At 47.1% G+C, this 25,057-nt stretch overlaps 2 protein-coding genes across 3 annotated transcripts; one reads left to right on the top strand and one right to left on the bottom strand.

Moving 5' to 3' along the window:
• The first annotated feature begins 6,052 nt into the window (after positions 1-6,052).
• Positions 6,053-9,536, top strand: Lrrc14b (leucine rich repeat containing 14B). The gene is made up of 2 exons (XM_090332180.1): positions 6,053-6,954; positions 8,826-9,536. The coding sequence occupies exons 1-2, from the start codon at positions 6,068-6,070 to the stop codon at positions 9,469-9,471; spliced, it is 1,533 nt and encodes a 510-aa protein (XP_090188306.1). The 5' UTR covers positions 6,053-6,067; the 3' UTR covers positions 9,472-9,536.
• A 5,830-nt stretch (positions 9,537-15,366) lies between these two features.
• Ccdc127 (coiled-coil domain containing 127) lies at positions 15,367-24,526 on the bottom strand. Of its 2 annotated transcripts, none has more exons than XM_090332183.1 (3): positions 24,195-24,526; positions 20,965-21,095; positions 15,367-16,653 (listed from the first exon to the last, which is right to left on the bottom strand). In XM_090332183.1, the coding sequence occupies exons 2-3, from the start codon at positions 21,083-21,085 to the stop codon at positions 15,992-15,994; spliced, it is 783 nt and encodes a 260-aa protein (XP_090188309.1). In that variant the 5' UTR covers positions 21,086-21,095; positions 24,195-24,526; the 3' UTR covers positions 15,367-15,991. The 2 variants fall into 2 exon arrangements, with proteins under 2 accessions (XP_090188309.1, XP_090188308.1); XM_090332182.1 differs by lacking the exon at positions 24,195-24,526 and adding an exon at positions 23,057-23,180.
• Between the last annotated feature and the right edge of the window lie 531 nt (positions 24,527-25,057).

The raw sequence follows: 25,057 nt of genomic DNA, 5'->3' as shown, positions 1-25,057 counted from the left end.
TCTCCTAGTAGAAGATTACAATAGCTCAGAACCTATGCATATAAGGTCATATAGGATGAGAGTAATGAAAGGAACTCTAGGATATGGAAACAAGGTTTATCTTTATGACTATTGTTCTTAATGTACTATTTTATTTCTTTTCTCTTTTTTTTCCTTATGGTTAATCTCATGTGGTTACTGTATCTGACTCTGTTACCTGGTAAATTGTAAATATGTTTATTTGTTTATTTGAAATAGGGAAGGGAAGGGGGAAACAAGATGATTGGGAAGGGTGGGGGGAGGGTAATGGAGACAAAAACATGAGAAGGGGTATCAATGTGTGAGAAGTAATGTGTCCACTATCCAATGAATGTAACTGTAACCCCTCTATACATTAACCAGACAATAAAATAAAATAAAACATTTAAAAACCAGGCATATAAGCAAGTCTCTCATTGGTCCTATTTCGGGCAGGCGGGAAAACACACACAATCATACCACACACTGTGGCCAGTAATTTTACAATACGTAATCATCTAGGCTGTTTTGCAGCTGTACAAAATGGACCTATCATTGTGAGAGTTTACATTTACACAATGCAAGCAGAATTAGCAGTTGATTACAAACGATTACAATTCATCTCCTTGATTGACCTTTCCTTCCACTAGAACTGGTTTGACTTAAATCCTAGAAACTTCCTTTTTTCTGCCTTACAAAGGTCAACCTGCCCTTGGCTATGCCACTTAGGTTCCCGCCAGCCCCATTTCTAGGCTCAGAACATAATGTCTCCATGGTGTATCTTTCACATTCCAATGGGGCTTTCTAAGTGGCTTCACATATTCCCAGAATTTTTATATTATAAAGCTTTCTGGGGGGCAGGCCCCACATTTCCTGGTCCTGCCTGCAAGCATGCTGGCTCACAGAACTGAAAATTGCAGTTTCAGGAACGAGGATGGGGCCAACACAGGGCACATCACACAATTTGGGGAAAAGGGTGAGGGTCTAAAAAACTGTCTCAAGGGACTGGGAGCATGGTACCACACACATAGAAAAGCCAGAAGTGGTGCTGTGGCTCAAATGGTAGAGCTCTAGCCTTGAGAAAGCCCAAGGAGAATGCTCAAGGCCTGAATACAAGCCCCAGGACTGGGGAAAAAAAACTATCTAAAACTTTGTTCTTACAAGCCTTTCAAATACCTTGCCTACTTTCCTTTGCCCTTTCCTTGACGAAAATACATTGTATTTACATTAACTTTCCATTACTTTAACATCTAAATAAAAAGAAAAGGTTTATAGTTTCAGAGGTTTCAATTCATATTCAGTTACCCCTGTTGCTTTGAGCCTGCAGTAGCTCGTACATCATGGCAGGAGTATATAGCAGAGAAGAGTGGCTCACCTCATGGCAAGGGAGAAAGAGAAAACCTCCTGTAAGCGCCATCCCAGAAAACTACACAAACAAACACTAGTCACATAGAAGAAAGGAAAGCTTGCTACCTAAAGGAGCTAGCAAGACTCCTCACACACATAAGTGCTGGCTATTGTCTAGGGGGACCTATAGAACCTGGATCTAGAGGAAGTGGAGAGAAGGCAGAGACCTTGGGTGGACCTGAGGCTTAAGGGCTTCATCATGGCAGATTTATGGCTGGGTGGGAGATAGCTATTCACTGCCCTAATCAACATACCTGGTATTGCTTGTGCAGAGAGAGAACACACTAAAGGCAGGAGGAAGAGGTCCTGGGCCAGCACTTATTACTGTTTATTGCTTTGGCCAAATGAACCTAGTCCTGCATGCTAAGCTACGGGAGAGGAGGGCCCTGGGCCTACACTACCCTACACTATCACCTCCTACTGGAGACACCTTCTATCAGAGAGCACCACCACACCCAATTTGAGCTCCACCTCTTAAAATTTTCTACTTTTTCCCCTACAGCATCTAGCTGAAGAACAAGCCTTTGATGCATGGGCTTTGGTCGGGGTGGGGGGGTGGGGGAACAGGGGCATTTAAGAACCAAATTAAGTGGGGGAGGGAAATGGGTACCAAGACATGTGAAAGGGTATCAATGTATGTGAATTAATGCACCTTCTATCTGGCAAATATCATGTAACCCTTTTACTAATTACAATAAAAAATGCAAAAAAAAAGAACCAAATTAAGACGGGCACAGTGGTTCACACCTGTAATCCTAGCTACTCAGGAGGCTGAGATCTGAGGATGGCAGTTCAAAGCCAGCCTGGGCACAAAAGACCATGAGACTCTTATCTCCAATTAACCACCAGAAAACTGGAAGTGGTGCTGTAGCTCAAAGGGTAGGGTGGTAACCTTAAGTTGAAGAGCTCAGGCACTGCTCCCAGGCCCAGAGTCCACGCCCCATGACCAATCAAAAAAGAAAGAAAGAAAAGAAGAAAAAGAAAAAGAAATTAAGAGCTCAGAGACAGCACCCAGGCCCAGAGTTCAAGTCCCACTACTGACATAAAAAAAAAAGCAACACTTGATGGAAGGCCAGAGCTATACTCTACTGTACACAACTAGTTGGGTGTAGTCCTGTGGAAAATAAGACCTCTTACCCTGCTTTTCTGAGTCAGCAGCAGTACTTTTAATCAGTGATGGTATTTTCAAAACACAATGGCGCTTGTTAAAGCATGGTAAGAAGATTTTACTCAGGACCCTCATGCTGGGTATACCAGCCTCCCAGGTGGGGCTTGAACCTAGGGCAATAAAAGTCGTCAACAGTAGGTCAACTGGGCTAGGAACTGAAGGATTAAGTCCTGTCTTATTTCCCAAGGTCAAGCAAAGTGCCAGGTACATGGTCACTGGCTTGTCTGCTGGCCAGTCACTCTGACCTTGGTCTCCAGGGGATACTAGTCCCTAGCCCCAAGATGGAGTATTCCATTGTGGGCCTGGCCAAGACATTGCCGTGGGTGCCCAAGAGACTGTAACTCATTTTCTAACTTTTGCTTCATTATTAAGTCCTCTATAAACCTACCCCAAAATCCAGTCCCTTGCACAACCTCCAATCCTGCGGGAAGGTCTGTGCCCCTTTGCCATTGTTCTCCATTTTCCCCTTTGCCATTGTCCTCCATTTTCCTTACAGGAATCTCTTTTTTTGGCTGCCAGTGTCTGTTGCTCACTGTCAGGATAGTGGAGACATCCCTGAGCATCAATGGGGCTGCGTTTATAAAGGCAAAAGCCACACACAGGTGGGATCTATCTGCAAAGAAGCAGGCAAGCAGGTTTATAGAATCAGAGTTATCTGTAATCATTGAAGAAGGAAAACCACATTCTAGACCCCCTCTTTGTTCAGTTCCTGATAAGAATATAGTTGCACAATTCAATTTTAATTGACCTATCCAGCAACAAACCAAAACAGGTGACAGGTTCATCTCTACTCCTGGAATTTCCCTTATTCTCCTTTGCAAAGATCAAGCTGCCCTTGGCCATGCTGTTTTTCGTCCTCATTCTCAGTTTCTGGCCACTTGGAATGGCCCATTGCTGAGCTCAGAACGTAATTTGCCCAAGCCAACATTCTGACAGGGCCTTCTGTGGGGTGGGGGTGGGGTGTCCCTACAGCAGAGACCACTGCTTGGGACTTTGCAGGGAGGGAGAAGGGCTGGTCATCATGAAAGCTCCCTGTCATGAGCACGTGAAGTAACTCACCAGAGGCAGGCCATGAGATATAAACAGTTTATTGATTTAACATTGCTTAGCAGAGTTATCGCAGTTACTAAATTCTGGTCCTAGCATACCGCTGGGCTCACTTCAACATCTCTTAGTCCAGAAGTTGAGCAGGGCCTGCCGGTTGGTTGTTGGACGCAGCTCCCAGTCATGCTGTGGTGTAAGCTCTGAGGCCTAATGACAAGTCTCAATCTTCATCAGTCCTCTTGGGCAAGGTGCATCTCCTGCAGGCCAAAGATCCTTGAACCACAGTCCAGGTTAAGGCCAGCAGAAGTGCTCGCCCTCATGCTAGGTCCTTCGCTCCTCCTTGCTGGCTTTGGATTAGTTACACTCAGAAACGTCTCTCTCTGGTTTTGCCCAGGGGTCTGTTGGTGTTTTACTCTAGCCAGTTACTCCGTCCATGGCCAGGTGTCTGGGCTCTTAGCTGTTTTATGATTACTCTATTAAATGTGCCCGGGTTTTGGCCGTTCCCATGGTTACCGTTCTTTGTTGTTTTGTAGCCGTTTTATCTCTTATGACCACAAGCCCATAGAAATTTGCATCGACAATATACTTCTTTAAGTATTTTAGCTGGATTTCACTCCATTATTTTTCATTCTAATCATACTCATTGTTAGTATTTTCACATTATTACCCCCTTCTACCTTCATATCTTTATGCCCATAATATTTCCTTATGCCCACTCTGTCACAACCCACAGTGGCCAGGGGCAGGGCAGTAACAGACACCAGACTGTGGAATTGAGGTTTGGGGCACCAGGAGTCTGAAGTCTTCCTGAAGCTTCAGGTGTTCTGAGTCTGTTTTACAAAGTAAAGAGAAGGGTACTAGGGCGTATGTGCAGAAAAAGTGACTTCACAGCAATCTTGAAGTCACAAACATCAATCATGTGATATACATGTCCCAGAAAATTCCTACACCTAGGGTAGGAATCTGAGGTCTTTCAAGCCAGGACTAATTGACCACTCCTGGAGACTCAGTGTCTGAGAGTTCAGGGAAGAGGCATTCCATCTTCCTGATCCTTTCAGGTCTCACAGGTTGACTTTTGGGGACGTTCTAATTCAGCATCTGAACACATGGAGGAAGTAAGGTGCAAGAGAGAAGCGGCCATCTGGAATCATCAGTCCTTGTGGTGAACATTTTATGTATGTCCTGTCTAGACTAAATCACTGTTTTCCCTTTAACTTTGTTGCACAGTTTCTATGGTATGATATGAAATAAGTGGTTCCTGACACTCTGCTCCTAAAAGCCTTGGAATGTCTTTTTTTCTTTTTTTTTTTTTTTGCCAGTCCTGGGCTTGAGCTCAGGGTCTGAGCACTGTCCTTGGACTTTCTCAAGGCTAGAGCTCTACCACTTGAGCCTCAGCACCACTTCTGGCTTTTTTCTATGCATGTGGTACTGAGGAATTGAACCCAGGTCTTCGTGCATGCTAGGCAAGCTCTCTACAACTAGGCCAAACTCCCAGCCCCCTTGGAATGTCTTCTACATGAGAATGAAATCACTGGTGTTTTCATCACTAAGTAACTTCAGATGGAAAGATGTGAACTCTACCAAATTATAGAACTGAGAGGTGAATTGAAGTCAATCATAGCTAAAGCCAGTTCACGCTAGCCCTGGAGGCCACAGAAGTCTAGACCTACTGAAAAGCACACAGATCTTGTTATATTCCAAGAGTTTAATTCAAGTCACAGCTCTGCTCCAATCTCTCTCCATTCTTAAACAGCATCCAGGTATTCAACACTTACTTAACTTTCACTAGGCCTGGCTGAGAAAAAAACATCCCACAGGACATTTACCTGAGGCACTACCTGATTTGCTCATCCAGCATTCCAGCCTGCAGGGAAACCACTTGCTTTGTTGAAAAGCGAACAGCTGCAGGATACCTGGGGCTATCAGGAAGAAAGAGATGTAGAGAAGGACACATACTGATAGGTTAGCATTCTTTGTATTTTCTGAAATTCAGGACATGGTTGTACCCCATTCCTGGCCCACCACCCCTGATTTCCGAGTGTAAGTGGAAAGGAAGGCTCCTGCCACCAAAGGCTCTGTCCTTATTTTCCATCTTGGACGTGGATGGGGTGGACAGCTAAATTGCTTGGGTGGTATTTAGGCCTCAATCCACCTTTGCCAAAAAATCCTTAAACTCAGTCTCTGAACAGCCTCACACTGAGCACCAGGACCTAAGCTGCTCTGCCTTCACTAGCTGGGTGCCAAGAGATAGAGAGACGCCTCCACAGTCACAGCCAAACAAGCGTACCAGGCCCAAAATAGCAGTCAGTCAGATGACTGAAAGGGCCAGCTCTTTTTGTTGTCCAAAGCCCAGCTACTCTCGGAAAGAGCAACAAAAAGTAGGTTTGAATGGCACACACTTTGGGGAGGATCAACAAGGGCAGTCCAAGTCTGCCTCCTGTCCAGAGTACAATGAGCTCTCTTCGCTTCATTTCTGCTGAAGTCCTTGTGTCCTATCCCCACGTGGCTGTGGAGAGCCTGAAGAATGTGGCCTACAATCTTTACCCACTGCTGTTCAAGGCCAGCTACCTGCGGGAACAAGCAGAAGTAACCCGTGCTGTGCTGGGCTGCTGGCCACTGGAGGAATTCCGGCTAAATGTCCTACTGGGGCCAAGTGCTGACCACCCTGAAGACCTGCGAGACCGGGCCTGCAAGACATGCCTGGAAGCCTGTGTGCGAGGCCTGGCTGACCATGCCCTGCAGGGCAGGAGCCGTCGGCTGCAGAGAGCTGATCTTTCGGGTATCCGGGACGTGCAGGTGCAGCGATGCCCTTGTGGGAAGGCTCTGGGAAGGTGGGGCCGCACTGAGCTCCTGGCTCGGATGTGCTGCCAACTGCAGGCAGAGCTCTGTGCAATCAGGCGACCCATTGAAGTCTGCATTGACCTCTTTGTCACTGAGGGCAACTTTGACATAGTCATGCAGGCCCTGAGGCCAGCAGGTCTGGCTCCTCTGCAGATGCACTGTCCCTCATTGCGGGCAGACAGCTTGAGCCCCGTGCAGCTTCTGCAGGTGTTGGGCCTGGCCAGGCCGGGTGAGCTGCGCAAGTTGGAGGTGGTACACAATGTGCGGCTACACGCTGGCCATGTGCAGCAGTTGTTAACCCAGGTGGGCTTTCCTCATCTGACCTCACTCACCCTCCCCACCAAGGCCTTTGACGCACCCTTCACCTGTGTCCCAACTTCCGAGGGTGAAGACTGCCTCCTTGCTTCCATTGCCAGGGAACTCAGTCGCATGACCCAGCTGGTAGAGCTGAGTGTGGCCTTCTCCACGGTGACAGGGAAGATCCAGACTCTGCTTGGGTGAGTCTCAGAGACTGCACAGAAGAGGGGTGGGGCAAGCCCTCTGGTCCTTGGTATGGTAGGCTGCAGAGGCACTGAGGGATAGGGAGAGGAACTGCTTACTCGCAAAGCCCCCAGCTCACTGCTATCTGGAGCTACACTGGGCAGAGCAGCAGGAGAGAAATGAAGGAGAATGACTGAGTTTGAGCACCAGGAGAGAGTCGGAAAACTAAGGGACCTCAGGAGACTGCTTTTAAGTTAGCAGGAGTATGCTCTAGGTGGGCATAGTAACCTTGCTTGCAAGCCCAGCACTCAGAAGGCTGAGGAAGGAAGATTGTGAGTTCAAGGCCAACCTGGATAACATAGGGAGACTGTTTCCAAAAGCAAGTCAGGGGGATCAGGGCATGGCCTAGTGGTCGCCAAGCATGCATGAAGCCCTAGGTTCGATTCCTCAGCAATACATACATACACAGAAAAAGCCAGAAGTGGTCTTGCGGCTCAAGTGGTGGAATGCTAGCCTTCAGAAAGCTCAAGGACAGTGCCTAGGGCCTGAGTTCAAGCCCAGGACTGGCAAAGACAGAGAGAGGGGGGGGAGGGAGGGAGGGAAGGAGGGAGGGAGGGAGGGAGGGAAGAAGGGAGGGAGGGAGGGAGGAAGGAAGATCACCAAAAAAAACTGAAACCAAGATCTGAGGGTTGGAGATGTAGTTCAAGAGACAGAGTGCCAGCCAATGAGCAAACGTGTCAACTACTGAGTTGGAGTAGAGTCCTGGTCTTGAACAATGAAAGAACAAAGCAAGGGCAAGGGCTACAACATGACTTAATGCTAGTGTTTGACTAGTATGTCTAAAAACCTGGCTCTTGTCCCTAGCTTTGTGGGGATCGGGAAGGAGGAGTGGTGTGTGTAAAAAGAACGTGCTAACAAATGGGTCTATAAGGTAGCTTCTCGGGGCAGAACTAACTACAGTGATTCCTGTGGTTGCCTCGTGTGGTGCAAAAATGTTCCCAACACTGTGTGGTTGGCATTATCTCAGATCAGGAATAGAAACCTGGCTCAGCCAGGTGGCTCAAGGTTGTCAGCTGACTGTGGGGCTGCAGTGTCATCCTGTCTGGGGCAGATGTTAGCACCAGATCACTCAGGCTGACAGTGGGGGCTGGGGAGAGTGCCCAGGCTCCTCCACAAGCAGAGTTCTCATATGGCAGAAGCCAGTGGTTTCACCCTTCTGCAGCTATGCTATCAAGAGAAGCAGGCAAAAACAGACAGGGAGGGACAGAGTCAGAGGCTAGGCCCAGCTGCCCCTTTGCTGAAGCTGGCTGCTAACACCAACTAAATCAGAATTAGTGACTTGGGGATATGGTGTCTCAGTTGGGGATCTCTGGGTTTCCCTTCTTCTGTTGTTAGAGTAATGACACCTTTATTCTTACTAATTCCTCATTTCCCCTGTAGCAAGCTTTCAGTGTGGATGTTCTCTTCAGGACTATGTACATAACTTCTTTCAACATGAAAGCAGTTGTTGGTAAAAAAACAAAAAACAAAACAAAACAAAACAACAAAAAAAACCCTGCCATTTAAGTGAGATGAAGACAAAGGTCTCTTTGGTTCAGGTTAATTCTGGACCACACAGCAGGCCCAGCAGCTGTAGACTGCATAAGAGCAAGGGAACGAGCCTGTGTTCCAATAAACCATATCTATAGACACAGACATTTGCATTTCATGTAGCTTCATGTGTCACAAACTATTCTCACAGACTATATGCAGTCAGGTGAGGACAAGATTTGCCTGGCAGGGTGTGGTCTGTGTGGCCAGTGACAGGCAAGGGGATGGATTCCTCCCATCCACTGTTACAAACGTGGGGACTTCCTTTTACCTGTGCTGCTTTCTGCCTGCTCTACAGCCCCCTCAGAACACCCCTGAGGATGCTGGACCTGGCCAACTGTGCTCTGAACCGTGAAGACATGACCTTCTTGGCAGATTGTACCCATGCTTCCCACCTGGAAGTGTTGGACCTCAGTGGACACAATCTGCTTCACTTATATCCCTCTTCCTTCCTCAAGCTCCTGCGCCAGGCTGCCCAGACCCTGCGGGTACTGACCCTGGAGGAATGTGGCATCACGGATAGCCATGTGGGCATGATGATCCTGGGCCTGGGCTCCTGCCACCAGCTCCAGGAGTTCAAGTTCACTGGCAATCCACTGTCAGCCAGTGCCCTCAAGCGCCTCTTCTCTGCACTCTGTGAGCTCCCTGAGCTGCGCTGTATTGAGTTCCCAGTGCCCAAGGAATGCTACCCGGAGGGTGCTGCTTATCCCCAGGATGAGCTGGCCATGTCCAAATTCGATCAGCAGAAATATGCCATGATTGCAGAAGAACTGCGTGCTGTGCTGCTGCACGCCAACCGGGAAGACATCCGCACCTCCACACCACTCTTCGGGGGTTTTGACCCAGAGGTTTATGAGACCAGCAATGAGCTTGGTGCTTTCTTGCTGCAAGCTTTCAAAACTGCTTTAGAAAACTTTTCCAGAGCACTAAAACAAGTAGAATAGGCCCTTGCATTGTGCCAAGGACAAGTCATGCATTGCAACCCACCCAGTTGCAAGTCAAACCTGTATCAGAGCCTAAGGCCGAGATCTCAGCACCAGTATCCACTGTGAAAAGCATGTTAGTGACAGCTGCAGGTGTACCTGCCAGACAGCATAGAAAGAAACCCACCTTCTAAATGTGACACAGGGGCTCTGGGGTTCAATTCTAGAATCAGGTTAAGCTGCCAAGGCCGAGGTCCAGGCGTTAGAGTGGAGTGGAGAAGTATTCAATTGGACCTCAATTAATATCTACTAGGGCAGCGTGCACTGAGAGCAGGGTTCATCTGACTCCTCAGCAGTGATGGGGTGAGAGTGCTCATCATAGAATACAAATAAAAGAAGAGTCCACAGGAAAAACAAACCAGGAGAAAAACAACTAAATATGAAAAGTAAAAATGGAAAGTGAACCCAATGCCTGGCCTAGCAGAAACTCAGCACATCTGGTAAAAGAAGTTCTGCATAGTGTACCAATGTTTCCTAGACAATGTCGGCAGGGGACAGAAGCAGGGGATGGCCTTTGGTTGTTACCAGTGACTCTGTCCTTGTTTTGCTCTGCATCCAAGCAGTGGTATACCAGCTTAGTGAAAGCCTGAACTGTGGGCACCTCATGTCAAGAACACCATAGTATTTCTTAGTGTGATTTGTATTCCATTTTCTGCAGAGCAGCAAGATTCAAGCTACACCTCAGGCTTCCTTGCTTCTCTGAGTGTTTGAGGTCTGGCATTTGAAAAAGTTGTACATTATTGCCTGAGATTCCTCAGTTTCCACTGGAACTTCACTTCTGCCATGGTCTGCTTTGCAAAAGCTGAATTTTAAGCACAAATAACAAAACAATAGTTTACTCAGGTGCAACATTTGTTCACTGCAATTCTGAATTTTCTTATGCCAGTCCGGAGGCTTGTACTGAAGGGGCTGGACACTGGCCCAGCCTTGGGACTAGTACTGGATACTAGTGGTAGGCTAGTGTTCTACCACGTTAAGCCATTGTCATTTCTGGCTTTTAGGTAGGTAATTGGAGATAAGAGTCTCACAGACTTCCCTGCCAGGCATGGCTTTGAACCGTGATCCTCAGATCTCATTCTCCTGAGTAGCTAGAATTACAGGGGAAAGCCACTGACACCCAGTCATTGTGCTTTCGTGAAAAGCAGATCCTGCTGCAGAAATCAGACTTTCCCCACCCACTGGTCGAAAGTTAAAAAGAAAAATGCATGTGGCCAAAGAATGTGTTGACTAGAGCTAGAGGATCATTTCAGGGGTTTGCACTTGGCCTCGTTACCTTAATGACTGCCACCTATGAGACTGTTTTTTCTCAATTAAACATTTGGAGACCAGGGAGAGATGCACAGGCCCAGCGGACTCTGCAGGGATATCAGCCTGCTGCCCTGGTCACTCCTTTGTCTTTCTTATTACAAGAGCAACACACTATTCAGCTCTCAGCTGCTCAACTCTGCAACCCCAAACCTACTGGCTCCCAAGGTGGCCCTAGGGAAGGTGCTGTGATTGCCATACAGTCTTGGTCATCGAGGGACTGGATCTCTGGGCCTGGATTCTGACCCTGAGCTCTTCAGCTCAAGGCTAGTGCTCTACTACTTCGAGCCAAAGCTCCACTTTGGGTTTTCTAGTGGTTAATTGGAAATAAAGTCTCATGGACTTTCCTGCCTGAGTTGGCTTTGAACTGAAATTGAACAATCGAGTCCTACCTTATTCCCCAGAGTCAAGCAGAGTACCAGGTGCACGTGACATGCAGACACATAATTCTGACCTTGATCTCCAGGGGATAACAGCCAGGGCATTCCACTGTGGGCTTGGCCAGCCTACGACACCACTCTGGGTCCCCAAGAGACCATGCCCCATTTTTAAATTTTTACCTCTTTGTTAAGCCCTATATAAACCTACCTCAAAACCCAGTTGCTATCACAATTTCCAATCCTGTGGAAAGGTCTGTGCCCCTCGTTGTTCCTCACCTGTTGACCGTCCAGTCTGTCCTATTCCTTTTCAATTCTCCTCCATTTTTCTAATAGCAATCTTCAGATCTCAGTCTCCTAAGTAGCTGGCGTATAGGTGTGAGCAACTGGCACTGCGAGGGGAATTTATTTTAAGGCTATCTCAAGTAACCTCAAAGTAAGAATGGAAAACTGGCCGGGCACCAGTAGCACACACATGTACTCCTAGCTACTCAGGAGGCCGAGATCTGAGTATTGTGGTTCAAAGCCAGCCTGGGCACAAAAGATCATGAGACTCTTATCTCCAATTAACCACCAGAAAACCAGAAGTGGTGTTGTGGCTCAAGGGGTAGGGTGGTAGTCTTGAACTGAGTAGTTCAGGGACAGTGCCTAGGCCCAGAGTTCAAGCCCCACAACCAACAAAATAAATAAATACCCCCTCATTAGTGTCTGTTTTGTCCAACTTAGAAAAAAGAGAGAGGCAGCTGGTTGTGATGGCTCATGCCTGTAATCCTAGCTACTCAGGAGGCTGAGATCTGAAGATTAAGGTTCTAAGCCAGCCCACTGAAGAATGTTAGACTCTTATCTCCAATTAATCACTAGAAAATGGGAAATGGGGCTGTGGTTCAAGGGGTATGGTGCTAGCCTTGAGCTGAAGAGCTCAGGACAGCGCCTAGCCCCAGAGCTCAAGTCCCATGACCGACCAAAAAAAAAGAAGAGAGGAGCACTATTGCCACCCAGAACACTCAAAGGGTAAAGGTTAAGGAAGCCCAGAGGTTTATACAGCAGTGATATTCTCACAAAATGTGGTATGAGGCTAATAATAGGAAAAGACGTTTGCCTACCTTGCAGCCCTGGCTGGTGAGTGTGGCGAGTTCAGGTGTTCATTTAGTTAAACTAAGACAGGGGAGAAGCTAGAAAGTGCTCCCCTTGCTTTAAAGAGATCTTAGTAAACTACTAAGCACTGTAATGTGGAAAGTGGAAAATGTATTTTTGTTGTAATGTGGAGAATGTATTGTTGTAATGGAATTGTGAAAATAAGCAAGTGCCGCTTAGAGCCCTTCTCCGCCATTGTTTACCCAGACTAAGTCAACATCTGGTTGACTATACCAGATACATCCAGTTGTGTTGAATATACTGATTACACTAACCCTGTAACCTATACTTAAGTATGGAATCTACAGTTGTGAAACCCCCCAGCATGTTTGCTGGCCTTATACAGTAACTTGTAAGACAAAAGGGCTTGAGGTTTAAGGCTTTAAAAATTGCTGGCTTCCACACAGGGTTGCACTGAGATCCAGACCTTGGGCTGCAGTCCCAGCATGTCTGCTCCTTCCTTGCTCAATAAACTTTTAACTTTCTGCTTGTATTCTGTGTGGTCTCATTGTCCACCTATCTCTGGACCCTATTACATAATCAAGCTTCTTAAATAACCCAACACAAAGTCAGTTGCACTTTTCAATCAGATTAACTTATATTTGTTTAGAAGACCAATCTTTTTGTCTTCTTAAAAAAAAAAATAAAAGGCCTTACTGCCAGGGGAGGAACAGATTTGTTGCTGTAAGGTTCACTGGAAAGGAAAGAGAACCCACCACATGGTTCAGGTAAAAATGTGTCTTGGGGAGAGAGCAAACTGCAGGCCTGCACAAGATGGTGTGTGAAGACAGAGGGGAAGGAGAGAGACGACATGTGTTAAGCTAGATTATCTAGGGAAAGGCAGGAGGTGGGACCACAGTAGATGGGGAAGTGACCTCAGAGCCTAGGGAAGCTCTGTTTGAGGGAGGCATGACTAGGGTAGTTCTGGAGGACCTGCAGGAGGTTACCTCAGAGCCTGGGATCCTTTGCTCACTCAGTCAGGTGATGACAGGCTCCAGGTAGGTGAAGAAGCAGGGAGGGGCTGGTTTCCAGAGCAGCCAGCCGGGAGCAAGGCAGTCACAGATAGGACTGTGGAATTCAAGTCCTACAGGGGACCTGTAGCCTTCTGCCAGCTTCAGATCCCAAGGTTCCACTGGTCATGTACAGGGAAGCATGTGCAGAAAGGTATAAACCTCAACATGTGACAGTATTTTGTAAGGAAGTGGCAGATGACCTCCTTATTCTGGGAAAGAGAGCTAAACAGGAAACAGTGCACAACTTGTATAAACCTTAGTCTACCCCCAGACTCCCTCATAGTATATAGAGTGGCGTTAGCCCATACCCAGGCTTGAAATCTGAATTCCAGTTAAACTAGGACTGACTGACCTTTCCAGGAAACTCTCAGAGTTCTAAGAGTAAGTTGGGAAAAGGCATTCCAATCTCCCAATCCTTTCAGGGGTCTCACAGCTTGGATTTGCGGACTCTCACACTGATTGCTACTTTGAATGGCTGCCCTGACACAGGCCCAGCTGTCTGATCTTTAGACAAGAAGCCTGGACTCTGGGAATTTAATGATGACCTACTATTGAATGTTTTCAGCTCCAACCTCATCCCCAAACTCCAACCCAGCACATAAATTTGCAATGCACATGCTTTGTAAAACTAGAACGCCTAGAAACTATGGTGGTATTTCATTGGAAGCAAGACAAGTAGGTTGTATGTATTCACATGCGTGTGCAAATATAGGGATGTGTGAAACACAAGTGTGTAGGGATCTATATTACATAAACTACAACTGAGCTCTTGCTTCCCTGACTTTCTATTACATACAGTCTCCACATGGTACCTGAGAAAACCTCAACTATCTCAGTAGAAAACATAAGCGCAATTTATGCTGCTCTTCTCAAGCCAGCTGGTTAGCACTAGTGGGAGGAAGGGGGGGAAAGAGGATCATTCAAGGATGTCTTAAAATTGACCCCAGGGTTCTGGGAGAGCTCCCAGCACTTGTAACTAGTAATGTGGTCCACTGCACTTGAGTTGTATACACATCAAATTATGCACCAGGCATTGGTGCTGGGTCTCTCCTGAATTGTCATGAGAAACCGGTCTTCGGTGTGGTCACAGCCTGTTCCTGAATCAGTAAAGCATGTTCCATACCACTCCACTGGGAAGTGACAAGGAAGCTCAAGGCTGATTCTTTCTCACTCCCTCTGCTGACTGTCTTTGTCACAGAGCAGAGCCTTAGGAAATACTCTTTATTGAATCCTGACACCTTGGCAGGCCACAGAGCCCAGAGGGGGTCAGAAACCCTCACCCAAAAGATAGTAATAGTACTTAGCTCATAGGATCAGAGTAAGAATTATATAATATACACAAGAGCTCAACTTATATTAGCTAGGTACAAATGTGTTCTAAGTGCCTGTCTACCTTTTACATTGAGACATGTAAAAGCCTTCTGTAAAAATAAGAGTAAAGAGCCATACAAAACTGTTGCTATCACTCTTAAATGGAAAGTGACTGTATATCGTTTTTGACTGCGTATCATTACACGAATAATTGTTTGCTTACAGCATATATATACAAACTAAATTCCAAAGTACTAACTTGACACAAGAAACGTCTGGTGGTTTCTTTCTTCTGTGGGCGAGAGCTCTTTCATACAAGATAAAATCTTGGGGGCTGGGAATATCTTGGTGGTAGAGTGCTTGCCTTGCATGCATGAAGCCCTGGATTGGATTATTCAGTACCACATAAACAGAAGAAAAACGGATACAGTGCTGTGGCTCAAGGGGTAGAGCGCTAGCCTTGAGCAAAAGTAGCTCAGTGACAATGCTTGGGCCCTGAGTTCAAGTCCCAGAACTGGCAAAAAAAAAAAAAAAGACAAAATCTTGGTGACAGTACTATTAACAATAGTTAAGTCTGTGCAAGGTATCAATTTACAACTTCTGATTAACTTATTGTTAATAAAGGGTACTGTCACCTAAGGATTTTGTCTTTTTTTTTTTTTTTTTTTGGTTGTCATGTCTGGGACTTGAACTCAGGGGCCCAAGGCGCTTGTCACTGAGCTCTTCAGCTCAAGGCTACCACAAACCCCTTGAGCCACAGGGCCACTTCATGTTCTCTAGTGACTAACAGGAGATAAGAGTCTCATGGCACAGACTTAGTAGTGCCCGGGCTGGCTTTGAACCGAAATCCTCAGATCTCAGCCTTCTCTGTAGCTAGGATTATAGGCATGAGCCACCACACCCAGCTTCAGAATTAAGGAGAGAGAAAAACCAACAAGGAAATTACTTATGGTGAGGATATAGTTCATCTTTAAAAGTCAATTTTTACCCAAGGGTTTTGGTGGTTAATTGGAGATTACAGACTTAGGGACTTTAGTGCCTAGGCTGCTTCTGAACCTCGACCCTCAGATCTTAGCCTCCTGAGTAGCTAGAATTACAGGCATGAGCCACCTCACTCGGCTTGTTCTGCTAAATATTAGCAGCTTGAAATGCTTAAACTGAATTTTTCACTGGTGTAGCATACCAGAGGAAGCCTTGCCTGCCAAGGCCTTATTGTACTGTTCAGAAACAGTAGATTCCCTGGACAGGGCTATACCTGGTCACCTACAGGTGGCAGGGCAAAACAAGACAACTGAGATCCAAGAATACAGAAGGTCCACGACAAACAACTGTCTGGTCTTCTTACTTTTCTAGTATGACCTGCTCCACCCGCTTAAACTTTTTCAGTTCAACAACGAGTTCCCAGTATTTGAGATACAACCACATGAGCTTCCCATTTTGGCGTTTGTTGGTATTCCAGACATCCCCACAATGCTTATCATGCTTAAATATGTCAGTTAAGCCAGCTTCCATCTCTAGGTTGGTGGCCACTGGGTCCATGGAGGCACGCGCCAATAGGTTCTTTTCCAGCTGCAGCCGTATACTGCGGGGGAGAATTGGACTACAGTAAATGCTCTGTCTTTCCACAAGAGCCTCTCCTATCTCCTTCAGCATGAGCTGGGCTTTCCTTTGCCAGTCCTGCTCGTCTTCTAGACAGCTTAGATACACACTTCTTAGAGGCTGCAATTGACTTTTTTCTTGCTTTATTTGAGCCCGTTCCTGTTCTAGAAGCTTCCTTTCTTCTACCAACTTGCGTCCCTGAGAGATGAGGGCTTCTCGATAACTAGTTGTTCTGTTTTGCTCCTTTTCAAGTTCCAAAGACAGCTGAGCAACAGCTCGTCGGTGTTCTGAGATGACAGCGTGGTACCTGGCTTCAAGATCCTGTTGGAAAGCAGCTGTTTTTTGGTGATATGCTTCTCTCTCTTTTTCTATTTCTTTCTGGGACTCCCTAGACCAAATCCAACCTGACATAAATAAATCACAGAAAAACACATATAAAGAAAAATCATAGCTATGATTTATACGCAAGTAAAATATGACACAATAAGGATAACATTTTGGCAAAAGACCTCTGAGGTACCAAGAAAATAACATTTGTACAAAACTGCAAAAACAGGAAAGGTTGGGGCTGGGAGTGTGGCCTCGTGGTAGAATGTTTGCCTAGCATGCATGAAGCCCTAGGTTCAATTCCTCGGTACCACATACACAGAAAAAGAGGGAAGTGGCACTGTGGCTTAAGTAGCAGTGCACTAGAGTTGAGAAAAAAGTTTCCAAAGACAGTGCCCAGGCCCTGAGTTCAAGCTGGCCAAAAATAAATAAATAAATAACTAAAGGTTTTCATCCTAAAATTCAACCATGGCTGGGAACCTAAGTCTGCAACATTCTTTTTCTGTCACAAAATTTCCACAGTAACAAAATGTACACTTCTTTTCCTCTAAATGGATCACTGACCTCAAGTGTTGTTAGGAGTTGGTTTTAGCTACCCATCATCAGCAAACAGCTTAAGTCAAGGTATTTCTGTTTGTTTTTGCCAGTCCTGGAGCTTGAGCTTAGGACCTGGGCTCTGTCCTTGAGCACTCTCAAGGCTAGTGCTCAAGCACTTGAGTCACAACTTCACTTCTGGCTTTTTCTGTGTATGTGGTACTGAGGAATCAAACCTGGGTTTTCATGCATGCTAGGCAAGCACTTTAACCACTAGGCCAAACTCCTGGCCCCTCAAACGGAGATTTTTTAATTTATTTTTTTTATTGTAATTAGTAAAAAAGGGTTACATGATATTTGCCAGATAGAAGGTGCATTAATTCACATACATTGATACCCTTTCACATGTCTTGGTACCCATTTCTCTCCCCCCCCCCCACACCCCACACCCGTCTTGGTTTTCCCCCCTTCCCTATCAAATTTCAAATATCCAAATACAAATAAATTCAATGTATCAGGTAACAAAGTGAGATACTATACCAATATGAGATAACCAAGGGACAGCAAAGGAGATGAGAGACAACATAGTACATTAAGGACAACAATCATTCATTATATGGCTTTTGTTTCAATATCCTGGAGGTCCTTTGAATTAGCTTCACATTATATGGCCTTATGTATCAAGATTTTGCTCTATTGCAAATCTCTGCTAGTAGAGCCCAAGGTTTCTACTGATTATGACGAATGACGGAAACCATTGAGCCTAAGTTCCTTTGAGTCTGGCTTACTTCACTTAATATGATTTTTTCTAAGTCTTTCCATTTCCTAACAAATGGGGTGATGTCATTCTTTCTGACAGCAGCATAGAATTCCATTGTGTACAAATACCACAACTTGTTGATCCACTCATCAACTGAGGGACATCTAGGTTGGTTCCATATCTTTGCTATGGTGAATAGTGCTGCAATGAACATTGTTGTGCTAGTGGATTTAGTATGTCCTTGTTTCTGGATGATTGGGTAAATGCCAAGTAGTGGAATTACTGGGTCATAGGGGAGTTCTATGTTTAGCCTTTTGAGGCACTGCCACACTGCTTTCCATAGTCAAACGGAGATTTTTAAGCAGCAATCATGATTTTTAAAAAAAGTTTAAGCAAAGTAATAACAAAAAAGAACTGAATGGGAACTTTAGAAATGAAAACTATGGAAACTGAAAGCCAGCTTAATTACTCAGGAGTTGGGGATCTGAGAATCAAAGTTCAGAGCTAGCTCAAGCAGACAAATCTTCAAGACTTCATCTACAAATAATCAGCAGAAATCCAGAAGCTGAGGTGCTAGTCGCACAATAGAGTGTCAGCAAAAAAGCTGAGCAAGAATGAGCCTCAGTGTAGGGGAGAGAAAAAAAGGAAAATGCATTCAGTAAAAAGGAATGAGAAACTTGAGAATAGATGCGCCAATGTGCTGCGAACACGCTCAATGTATCTCCTATGAACAGACAAGAATCAATAGGTGCAATCTAACATTAGCAGGCTAGAGAAGGCAGGACATGGAATCATAGGTACTGATCAAAATATTTTTTTTATATTTATTTATTTATTTTTATTTATTTATTTATTTATTTTTTGCCGGTCCTGGGCTTAAGCTCAGGGCCTGAGCACTGTCCTTGGACTTTTCTCAAGGCTAGAGCTCTACCACTTGAGCCTCAGCACCACTTTTGGCTTTTTCTAAGTATGTGGTACCAAGGAATCGAACCCGGGTCTTCGTGCATGCTAGGCAAGCACTTTAACCACTAGGCCAAACTCCCGGCCCTTATTTTTATTTTTTTAGGGGTCATGTGGCTTGAACTTGGCCTGGGTGCTGTCCCTGAGCTCTTCAGCTCAATGATGCCACCCTGAGAGCCAAGCTTCACTTCCAAGTCCCATCTCCCATTTTCTAGAGGTTAATTGGTGATAAAGAGTCTCAGGTCCTTTTGTACTTAGGCTGGCTTTAACCAGGTGCCAGTGACTCATGTCTATAATCCTAGCTACTCAGGAGTCTGAGATTGAGGATCACAGTTCAAAGGCAGCCCAGACAGGGAAATCTGTAGACTTTCACCTCTCCTAAACCACCGGTCAGAAGTAGAGCTGTGCCTCAAATGGTAGAGCACTAGCCTTGAGCAAAAGAAGCTTAGGGACAGCATCCGGGGATTGAATTCAAGCTCCGGTTAACAGATTCAATACCAATCATGAATAACTGAAATAGAAACATTGTCCTCTTTACCTGATTTCTGTACATCACCTTTATAACAACATCAAAAAAACCCAAAAATGAATAGAAGTGCCTCTTCTTGACCTGATAAAAGGCCTGTAAAAACCTAATTAATACCATTACCTAGTAGTGGAAGACTGGGTTTTTCCTTATAAGAGCAAAGACTACTCAACAGAGTCCTGGATGCTCCAGCTAGCACATCTACACAACCAGAAATGAAAAAAAAAAAGGTAAACTTTACATGAAGGAAATAAAACTAAAGTCCTATACTCTACAAAGAATTTGCTCAAAATGGATAATCTAAAATGCAAAACTGAAACATTAAAGAAAATCTTCAGAACCTGAAATAGGTAAAAACGAGACTTATCAAAATAAGCTGTAGCCTTGAGAAAGCCCAAGGACAGTGCTCAGGTCCTGAATTCATGCCCCAGGCCTGTCAAAAATAAAAAAGAATAAGAAAAAGAAAAAGGATTGGATACATGCAAAGCTTATATCTAACTAAGGACTAGAATCTAGCTTAAAAAAAAAAAAAAACCCAAAAAACCTCTTAAAAACTTTTTTTTTTTTTAAAGCTGGCCCCAGTGCCTCTACCTATAATCCTAGCTACTTAGGAGGCTGAGATCTGAGAACTGCAGCTCAAAGCTAGCCTGGGTATGAAAGTCCCTGAAACTCATCTCCACCAGAAAACTGGAAGTGGTGCTGTGGCTCAGCATGGTAGAGAACTAGCCTTGAGCTGAAGAGCTCTGGGACAATGCCCAGACCCATATTTCAAGCCCCATAACCGACTTAAAAAAAAAAAAAAAGTGCTAGCCTTAAGAAAGCTGAAAGACTACACCTAGGCTCTTAGTTCAAGTCCCAGGACTGGAAAAACAAAACAATTAAATAGTTGTACAGATATCTGTTTCCCTATCAAGCACAGGGCACTGAGCTCAAACCCTAATAATGAAAAGAAAAAAGAAAAAGAAACCCAAAATTAAAAAAATAAACCTACAAAACTAGTAACTCAGAGAAATAAACTGACTTCCTGGGGTTAGCTGTTTGGCCTAGTGGTAGAGTGCTTGCCTAGCATACACAAAGACCCAGGTTCAATTCTTCGGAACCACACACATAGGAAAAGCTCGAAGTGGTGCTGTGGCTCAAGTTGTAGAGTCCTAGTCTTGAGGAAAACCCAAGGATAGTGCTCAGGCCCTGACTTCAGGCCCCAGGACTGTCAAAAACAAAACAAAAAAACCCTTACTTCCCATATGCCTATTGTAACTAAATTTCATCCCACTTGTTCTTCCTTAGTGGTCTTGAGAATGCAGCTAAGGCGAGAGAGTCCCCTCACAAGAGTCAGCCACAAAAGGAACTAAAGGTTATTAAGCCATTTAATCTCTATAAAACGTGTCTAAACACTCGAGTGTTAGTTAATTCCTACAATGTTTTGAGGTGAGTATGATTAGCTCTCTCTCAAAGATGAGACTCAGAAAAGTTAGGTATCTTGCCCAAGCGTGGCTGTCAGGTTCCAAAGCCATAGTCTCATGAACCTCCCTTTGCCTCAACCTTACTTCCCCTTCAGTGGCCTATCCTTTTAGACTGGAAAGCAGAAATAGCAAAAGCGTGACTTACGAAATGCAGCTAATCCCAGCATTGGTACCAACAGGGCATAATTCCACCTGCTCCCATCACCTTCATCAGCTCTGGAATTAGGCCGGATGTTCCAATTTGGGGGATCATTTAAGTTATTCATGGAGATATACCTGAAAGGAAAGTACATTAACTATAAAAACTTAAGAAAATACAGCTTTGTGACTATATCATCTACACGGCTCCTACTTTTTTGTGCCAGACCTGGGTTTGAACTTAGGGCCAGAATGCTGTCCCTGAGGTTTTGTGCTCAAGGCTAGCACTCTACCTCTTGAGTGATCTTTCTACTTCCAGCTTCTTGGTAGTTGATTATAAATAAGAGTCTCACAGATATTCCTGCCTGGGATGACTTCAAACCTAGTTAGGCAACCTCCTGAGTAGCTAGGATGCCTAGCCTTTAATTTTTTTTATTGTTATAATAATAAAGGTGATATAGAGAGGTTATAGTTACATAAGAGTATATTTCTTTCTGAACATGTCACTCTTCTCTCCCTCCCTGTCTCCCAGTTTTTTCCCTGCCATCCCAACCACAAGTAGTATCATTTTCAGCACAATGTCCAGTGAGCACCACTGCTGCATTTGTTCACCCTTTGCTCCTCCATTCCTGTGCTTCCCCTTAAACCACCAAAGACATATCGTTTTCATCTCCTGGAATCAATTTCAATAAATATTATCTTGTATAATCAGATGCAGATTGTATTTTAATCTAAGAAACTTCTTTTTCAATAGTATGCGATATATAACCTTGTATTCCTACAGGATTTCAACAAGGAAAAATAACAAACAGCCTTTTGAGATGCACCACAAATAACTGAAGCATGGTAAGATATATAAGTTCTCTGGTGTACTAATCTTAGATGTCTGGTAGATGTGAAGGTTAATCTTACATGTCCACCTGAGCCAAGGCATGTCCAGACACTTGGATAAAAGTCACTTTAGGTGTGTCTGAGAGGTAGTTCTAGATAAATGTGCATTTGAATCCTTATTCTATTTCCTTACAATAAACAATACTCTCACCTCCCCCACATACATGTGTATGCATATACGCATACACACACTACCATGTGAAAGGAGAAAGAGGGTGAGAAGGGACGGTGGAGGGTAGAGGGAGGGGCTAGGAAGGGAGAAGAAGGGTAGGTGGAAAAGAAAGGATAGAGGCACAGAGGGACAGATACTAATAACATGGCTAATCATGGAATACATATAGGATGGTAGTTTCGTATGGTACTTCCTAGAATTGTCATAGCTGGGTCAACTTGTATAACATACACAGCATTTACTTCTCAGAATGTGTTTCCATTAAGTGATACATGGTAATTGTTAGGTCTGCCAAGAACAAATGACTCTTTCCCTTGGCTCTCTTCCCAAGCACCCACAACCCTGGCAACTGGCAGGTATGGGGGCAGTGGGAGGTCCCCTAGTCTGAGGTATTCCCCCATCCTCTGAGATCACATCCACTTCCACTGTGGCCACACCCCTCCCCCTATATTATCTCTCACTTCCCTTCTTAAGCCCTCTTGCTCAACCTGATTTCACCTTGGCTGGCAGAAGGCCCGCTCTTTCTGTTACACAATAAACCCTCTTCTCCTGAACTGCATGGAGCTTTCTTTCGGCAGACCTTACAGTAATATGTATATATCTCTCATTAGTTGTATCTGAATGGCCCTAACACAACTAAAAATAAAGACATGGAATCATCTAAAAAAAAAAAGAATTCACATTGGATATACTGCATCCTATGAGCTGCATTTTGATGAATGAATGGTAGCCTAACAGGCAGAATACAAGTTGTTTGTCTATATGTAGACTGCAAATACACTGATCACAAAGTAACCAGGATGCCTGCAAGAAAACAAGGAATTCCTCCATACCCCTATTACCTATGACCCTGAATGTGCCTGATGTTAGAAGCTGAGCATGGTTGGGTTTCCTTAGTACTTGGATGAGAGAAACAAACCCTAGTACTGGCACCGGAATATAAGAGTCCATACTAAGCATATACAGACATTTTTCTTGGTGATAATTCATTTAACAATATTTAAAGAGTATGTTGTTTTAAAAATTCCGTCCTTACTTTGGTGGGGAGGGGCTTGAACGTACGTAGGCCATCCTGCTTGGCTTTTTTTTTTTTTTTTCCGTCCTGGGGCTTGAACTAGGGGCCTGAGCACTGTCTTTAAGCTTCTTTTGCTTTCAAGGCTAGCACTCTATTCCACTTGAGCCACCGCTCAACTTCAGTTTCCTGGAAATTACACTCTAATGTACTTCTCTGCCCAGGCTGGCTTCAAACCAAGGTCCTCAGATCTGTCTCTGAACAGGTAGGATTACAGGGAGAGTCTTGGGCCCCCGCTGTTACTTGTCCATTCTGCCACCTGTTTGAGTTCCACGTGAGCGAACCACCTCCACTAAAGGTTTCTTGCTGATTCAGTGGAGCTAACAGTCTCTAGGATTTGTCTGGCTCAGATCCCCTGGCAGCTCACCCAAGCTCACGCACCGGATCACACCGGGCCGCCGGCGGCGCGGAGCCCGGAGACAGACGCGGCCCGGACAGCGGCCCCGCAAGGCTCCGCACTTCCCGGCTGAAATGGCCCGGGCGGCATCCGCCTTGGCCGGGGACCGAGGGGAAGGGCGGGTCCAGGGCGCCCGAGCGTCCTAGGGGCGGCAAAAGGCTGTCCTGTCCCGGCCCGCCCCGGCCGGCCCCGCCCTTCCCTCCCGCCCGGCCCGGCCTTTCCCTCCGGCCCCGCCCCTCCCTTCCCTCCGGCCGGGCCCCGCCCCGCCCCCCCGCCCCTCCCTTCCCTCCGGCCGGGCCCCGCCCCGCCCCCCCCGCCCGGCCCTTCCCTCCGGCCCCGCCCCTCCTTTCCCTCCGGCCGGGCACCGCCCCGCCCCCCCCGGCCCTTCCCTCCGGCCCCGCCCCCCGCCCGGCCCTTCCCTCCGGCCCCGCCCCTCCCTTCCCTCCGGCCGGGCCCCGCCCCGCCCCCCGCCCCTTCCCTCCGGCCCCGCCCCTCCCTTCCCTCCGGCCGGGCCCCGCCCCGCCCCCCGCCCCTTCCCTCCGGCCCCGCCACTCCCTTCCCTCCGGCCGGGCCCCCCTCCGGCCCGGGTCGGGAACACCTCCAGCCCGCAGTGGCCCGGGAACCACACAGGGCATTCCGAGGCATAGCGAGTCGACCCCGGCCCTGAGTAGGACCCAGCCCGCGGCCTCCCGACGCCAGACCTACCTCAGGGAGCCCTCGGCGGGGAGGGCTCGGAGGGACGCAGGAAGCGCGCCGCGCCAGCTCCTCCGCGACGCTGCGGACGCGACCTGGTGCGCAGGCGCGGAACACCTGCCCGGGTCCCCCGCCCCGAGGCCGCGAGCGCCGCCCAGCCCCGGAGGTGCCGCGCTGGGGCGACGGCTGACCTTTCTCCCACCCCGCGCCTGCACCACGGTACTCCAGCTCCACGTTTCCCACACGCTGGGCCCGGGGCTCCCTTTCCCCCACGCCCTTCGGCGCGCCGCGGCGCAGCGCACAGCCTCAGCTTCACCCACAGACGGGGTGGCTGGGGTGGCGTCGTGCGCAGGCGCGAGAATAAGCCTCTGTTTTTCCCTTTCTCTCCCCCGCCCCGCCCCCGCCCCGCAGCGCAGTGCGCAGGCTCAGCTTTCGCCACGTGACCGGCGCTGCGTAGGGCGCAGGCGCGGCCCGCTGCCGGGGCTGGTGGGACGGTGCAGACATGGCGGGGTTGGGGGCCTTGTTGCGGTTGCTTCGCGCGCGGCGCTTGTCGTTGGCCAGGGTGGTGAGTCGGCGCCGTCAGGCCCTGGGACCCGGGGTGCTTGGCTCACGGCAGGCTGTGGCGGCGCGCACGGTGAACTCCGCAGTCTGGTCGAGGCCGGAAGGCCGGCCCCCTTTCTGAAGGTCACCGGCCCGGGCCGCCCCCGCCGGAGGGCCGCTCGCCCCGCGCCGTGCCTAAGCCGGTGCGGAGGGCGGGCGGGCGGGAGCGGCGGGCGGGCCGGCCTCGACGCCGTGCGGGAGGGCAGGGAGGCGAGCTGGTGGGCTCAAGGTGAGCGAGGTCAGGCCCTCGGCCTCCGCCGCGCCCGGGCCGCGCC

Source organism: Megascapheus bottae, chromosome 4 (assembly GCF_031878675.1).
Source record: "Megascapheus bottae isolate mThoBot1 chromosome 4, mThoBot2.hap1, whole genome shotgun sequence".
Lineage (NCBI taxonomy): Eukaryota > Metazoa > Chordata > Mammalia > Rodentia > Geomyidae > Megascapheus > Megascapheus bottae.
Note: the sequence above shows the minus strand (reverse complement) of the source record. Positions and strands in the feature narration are given on the sequence as shown.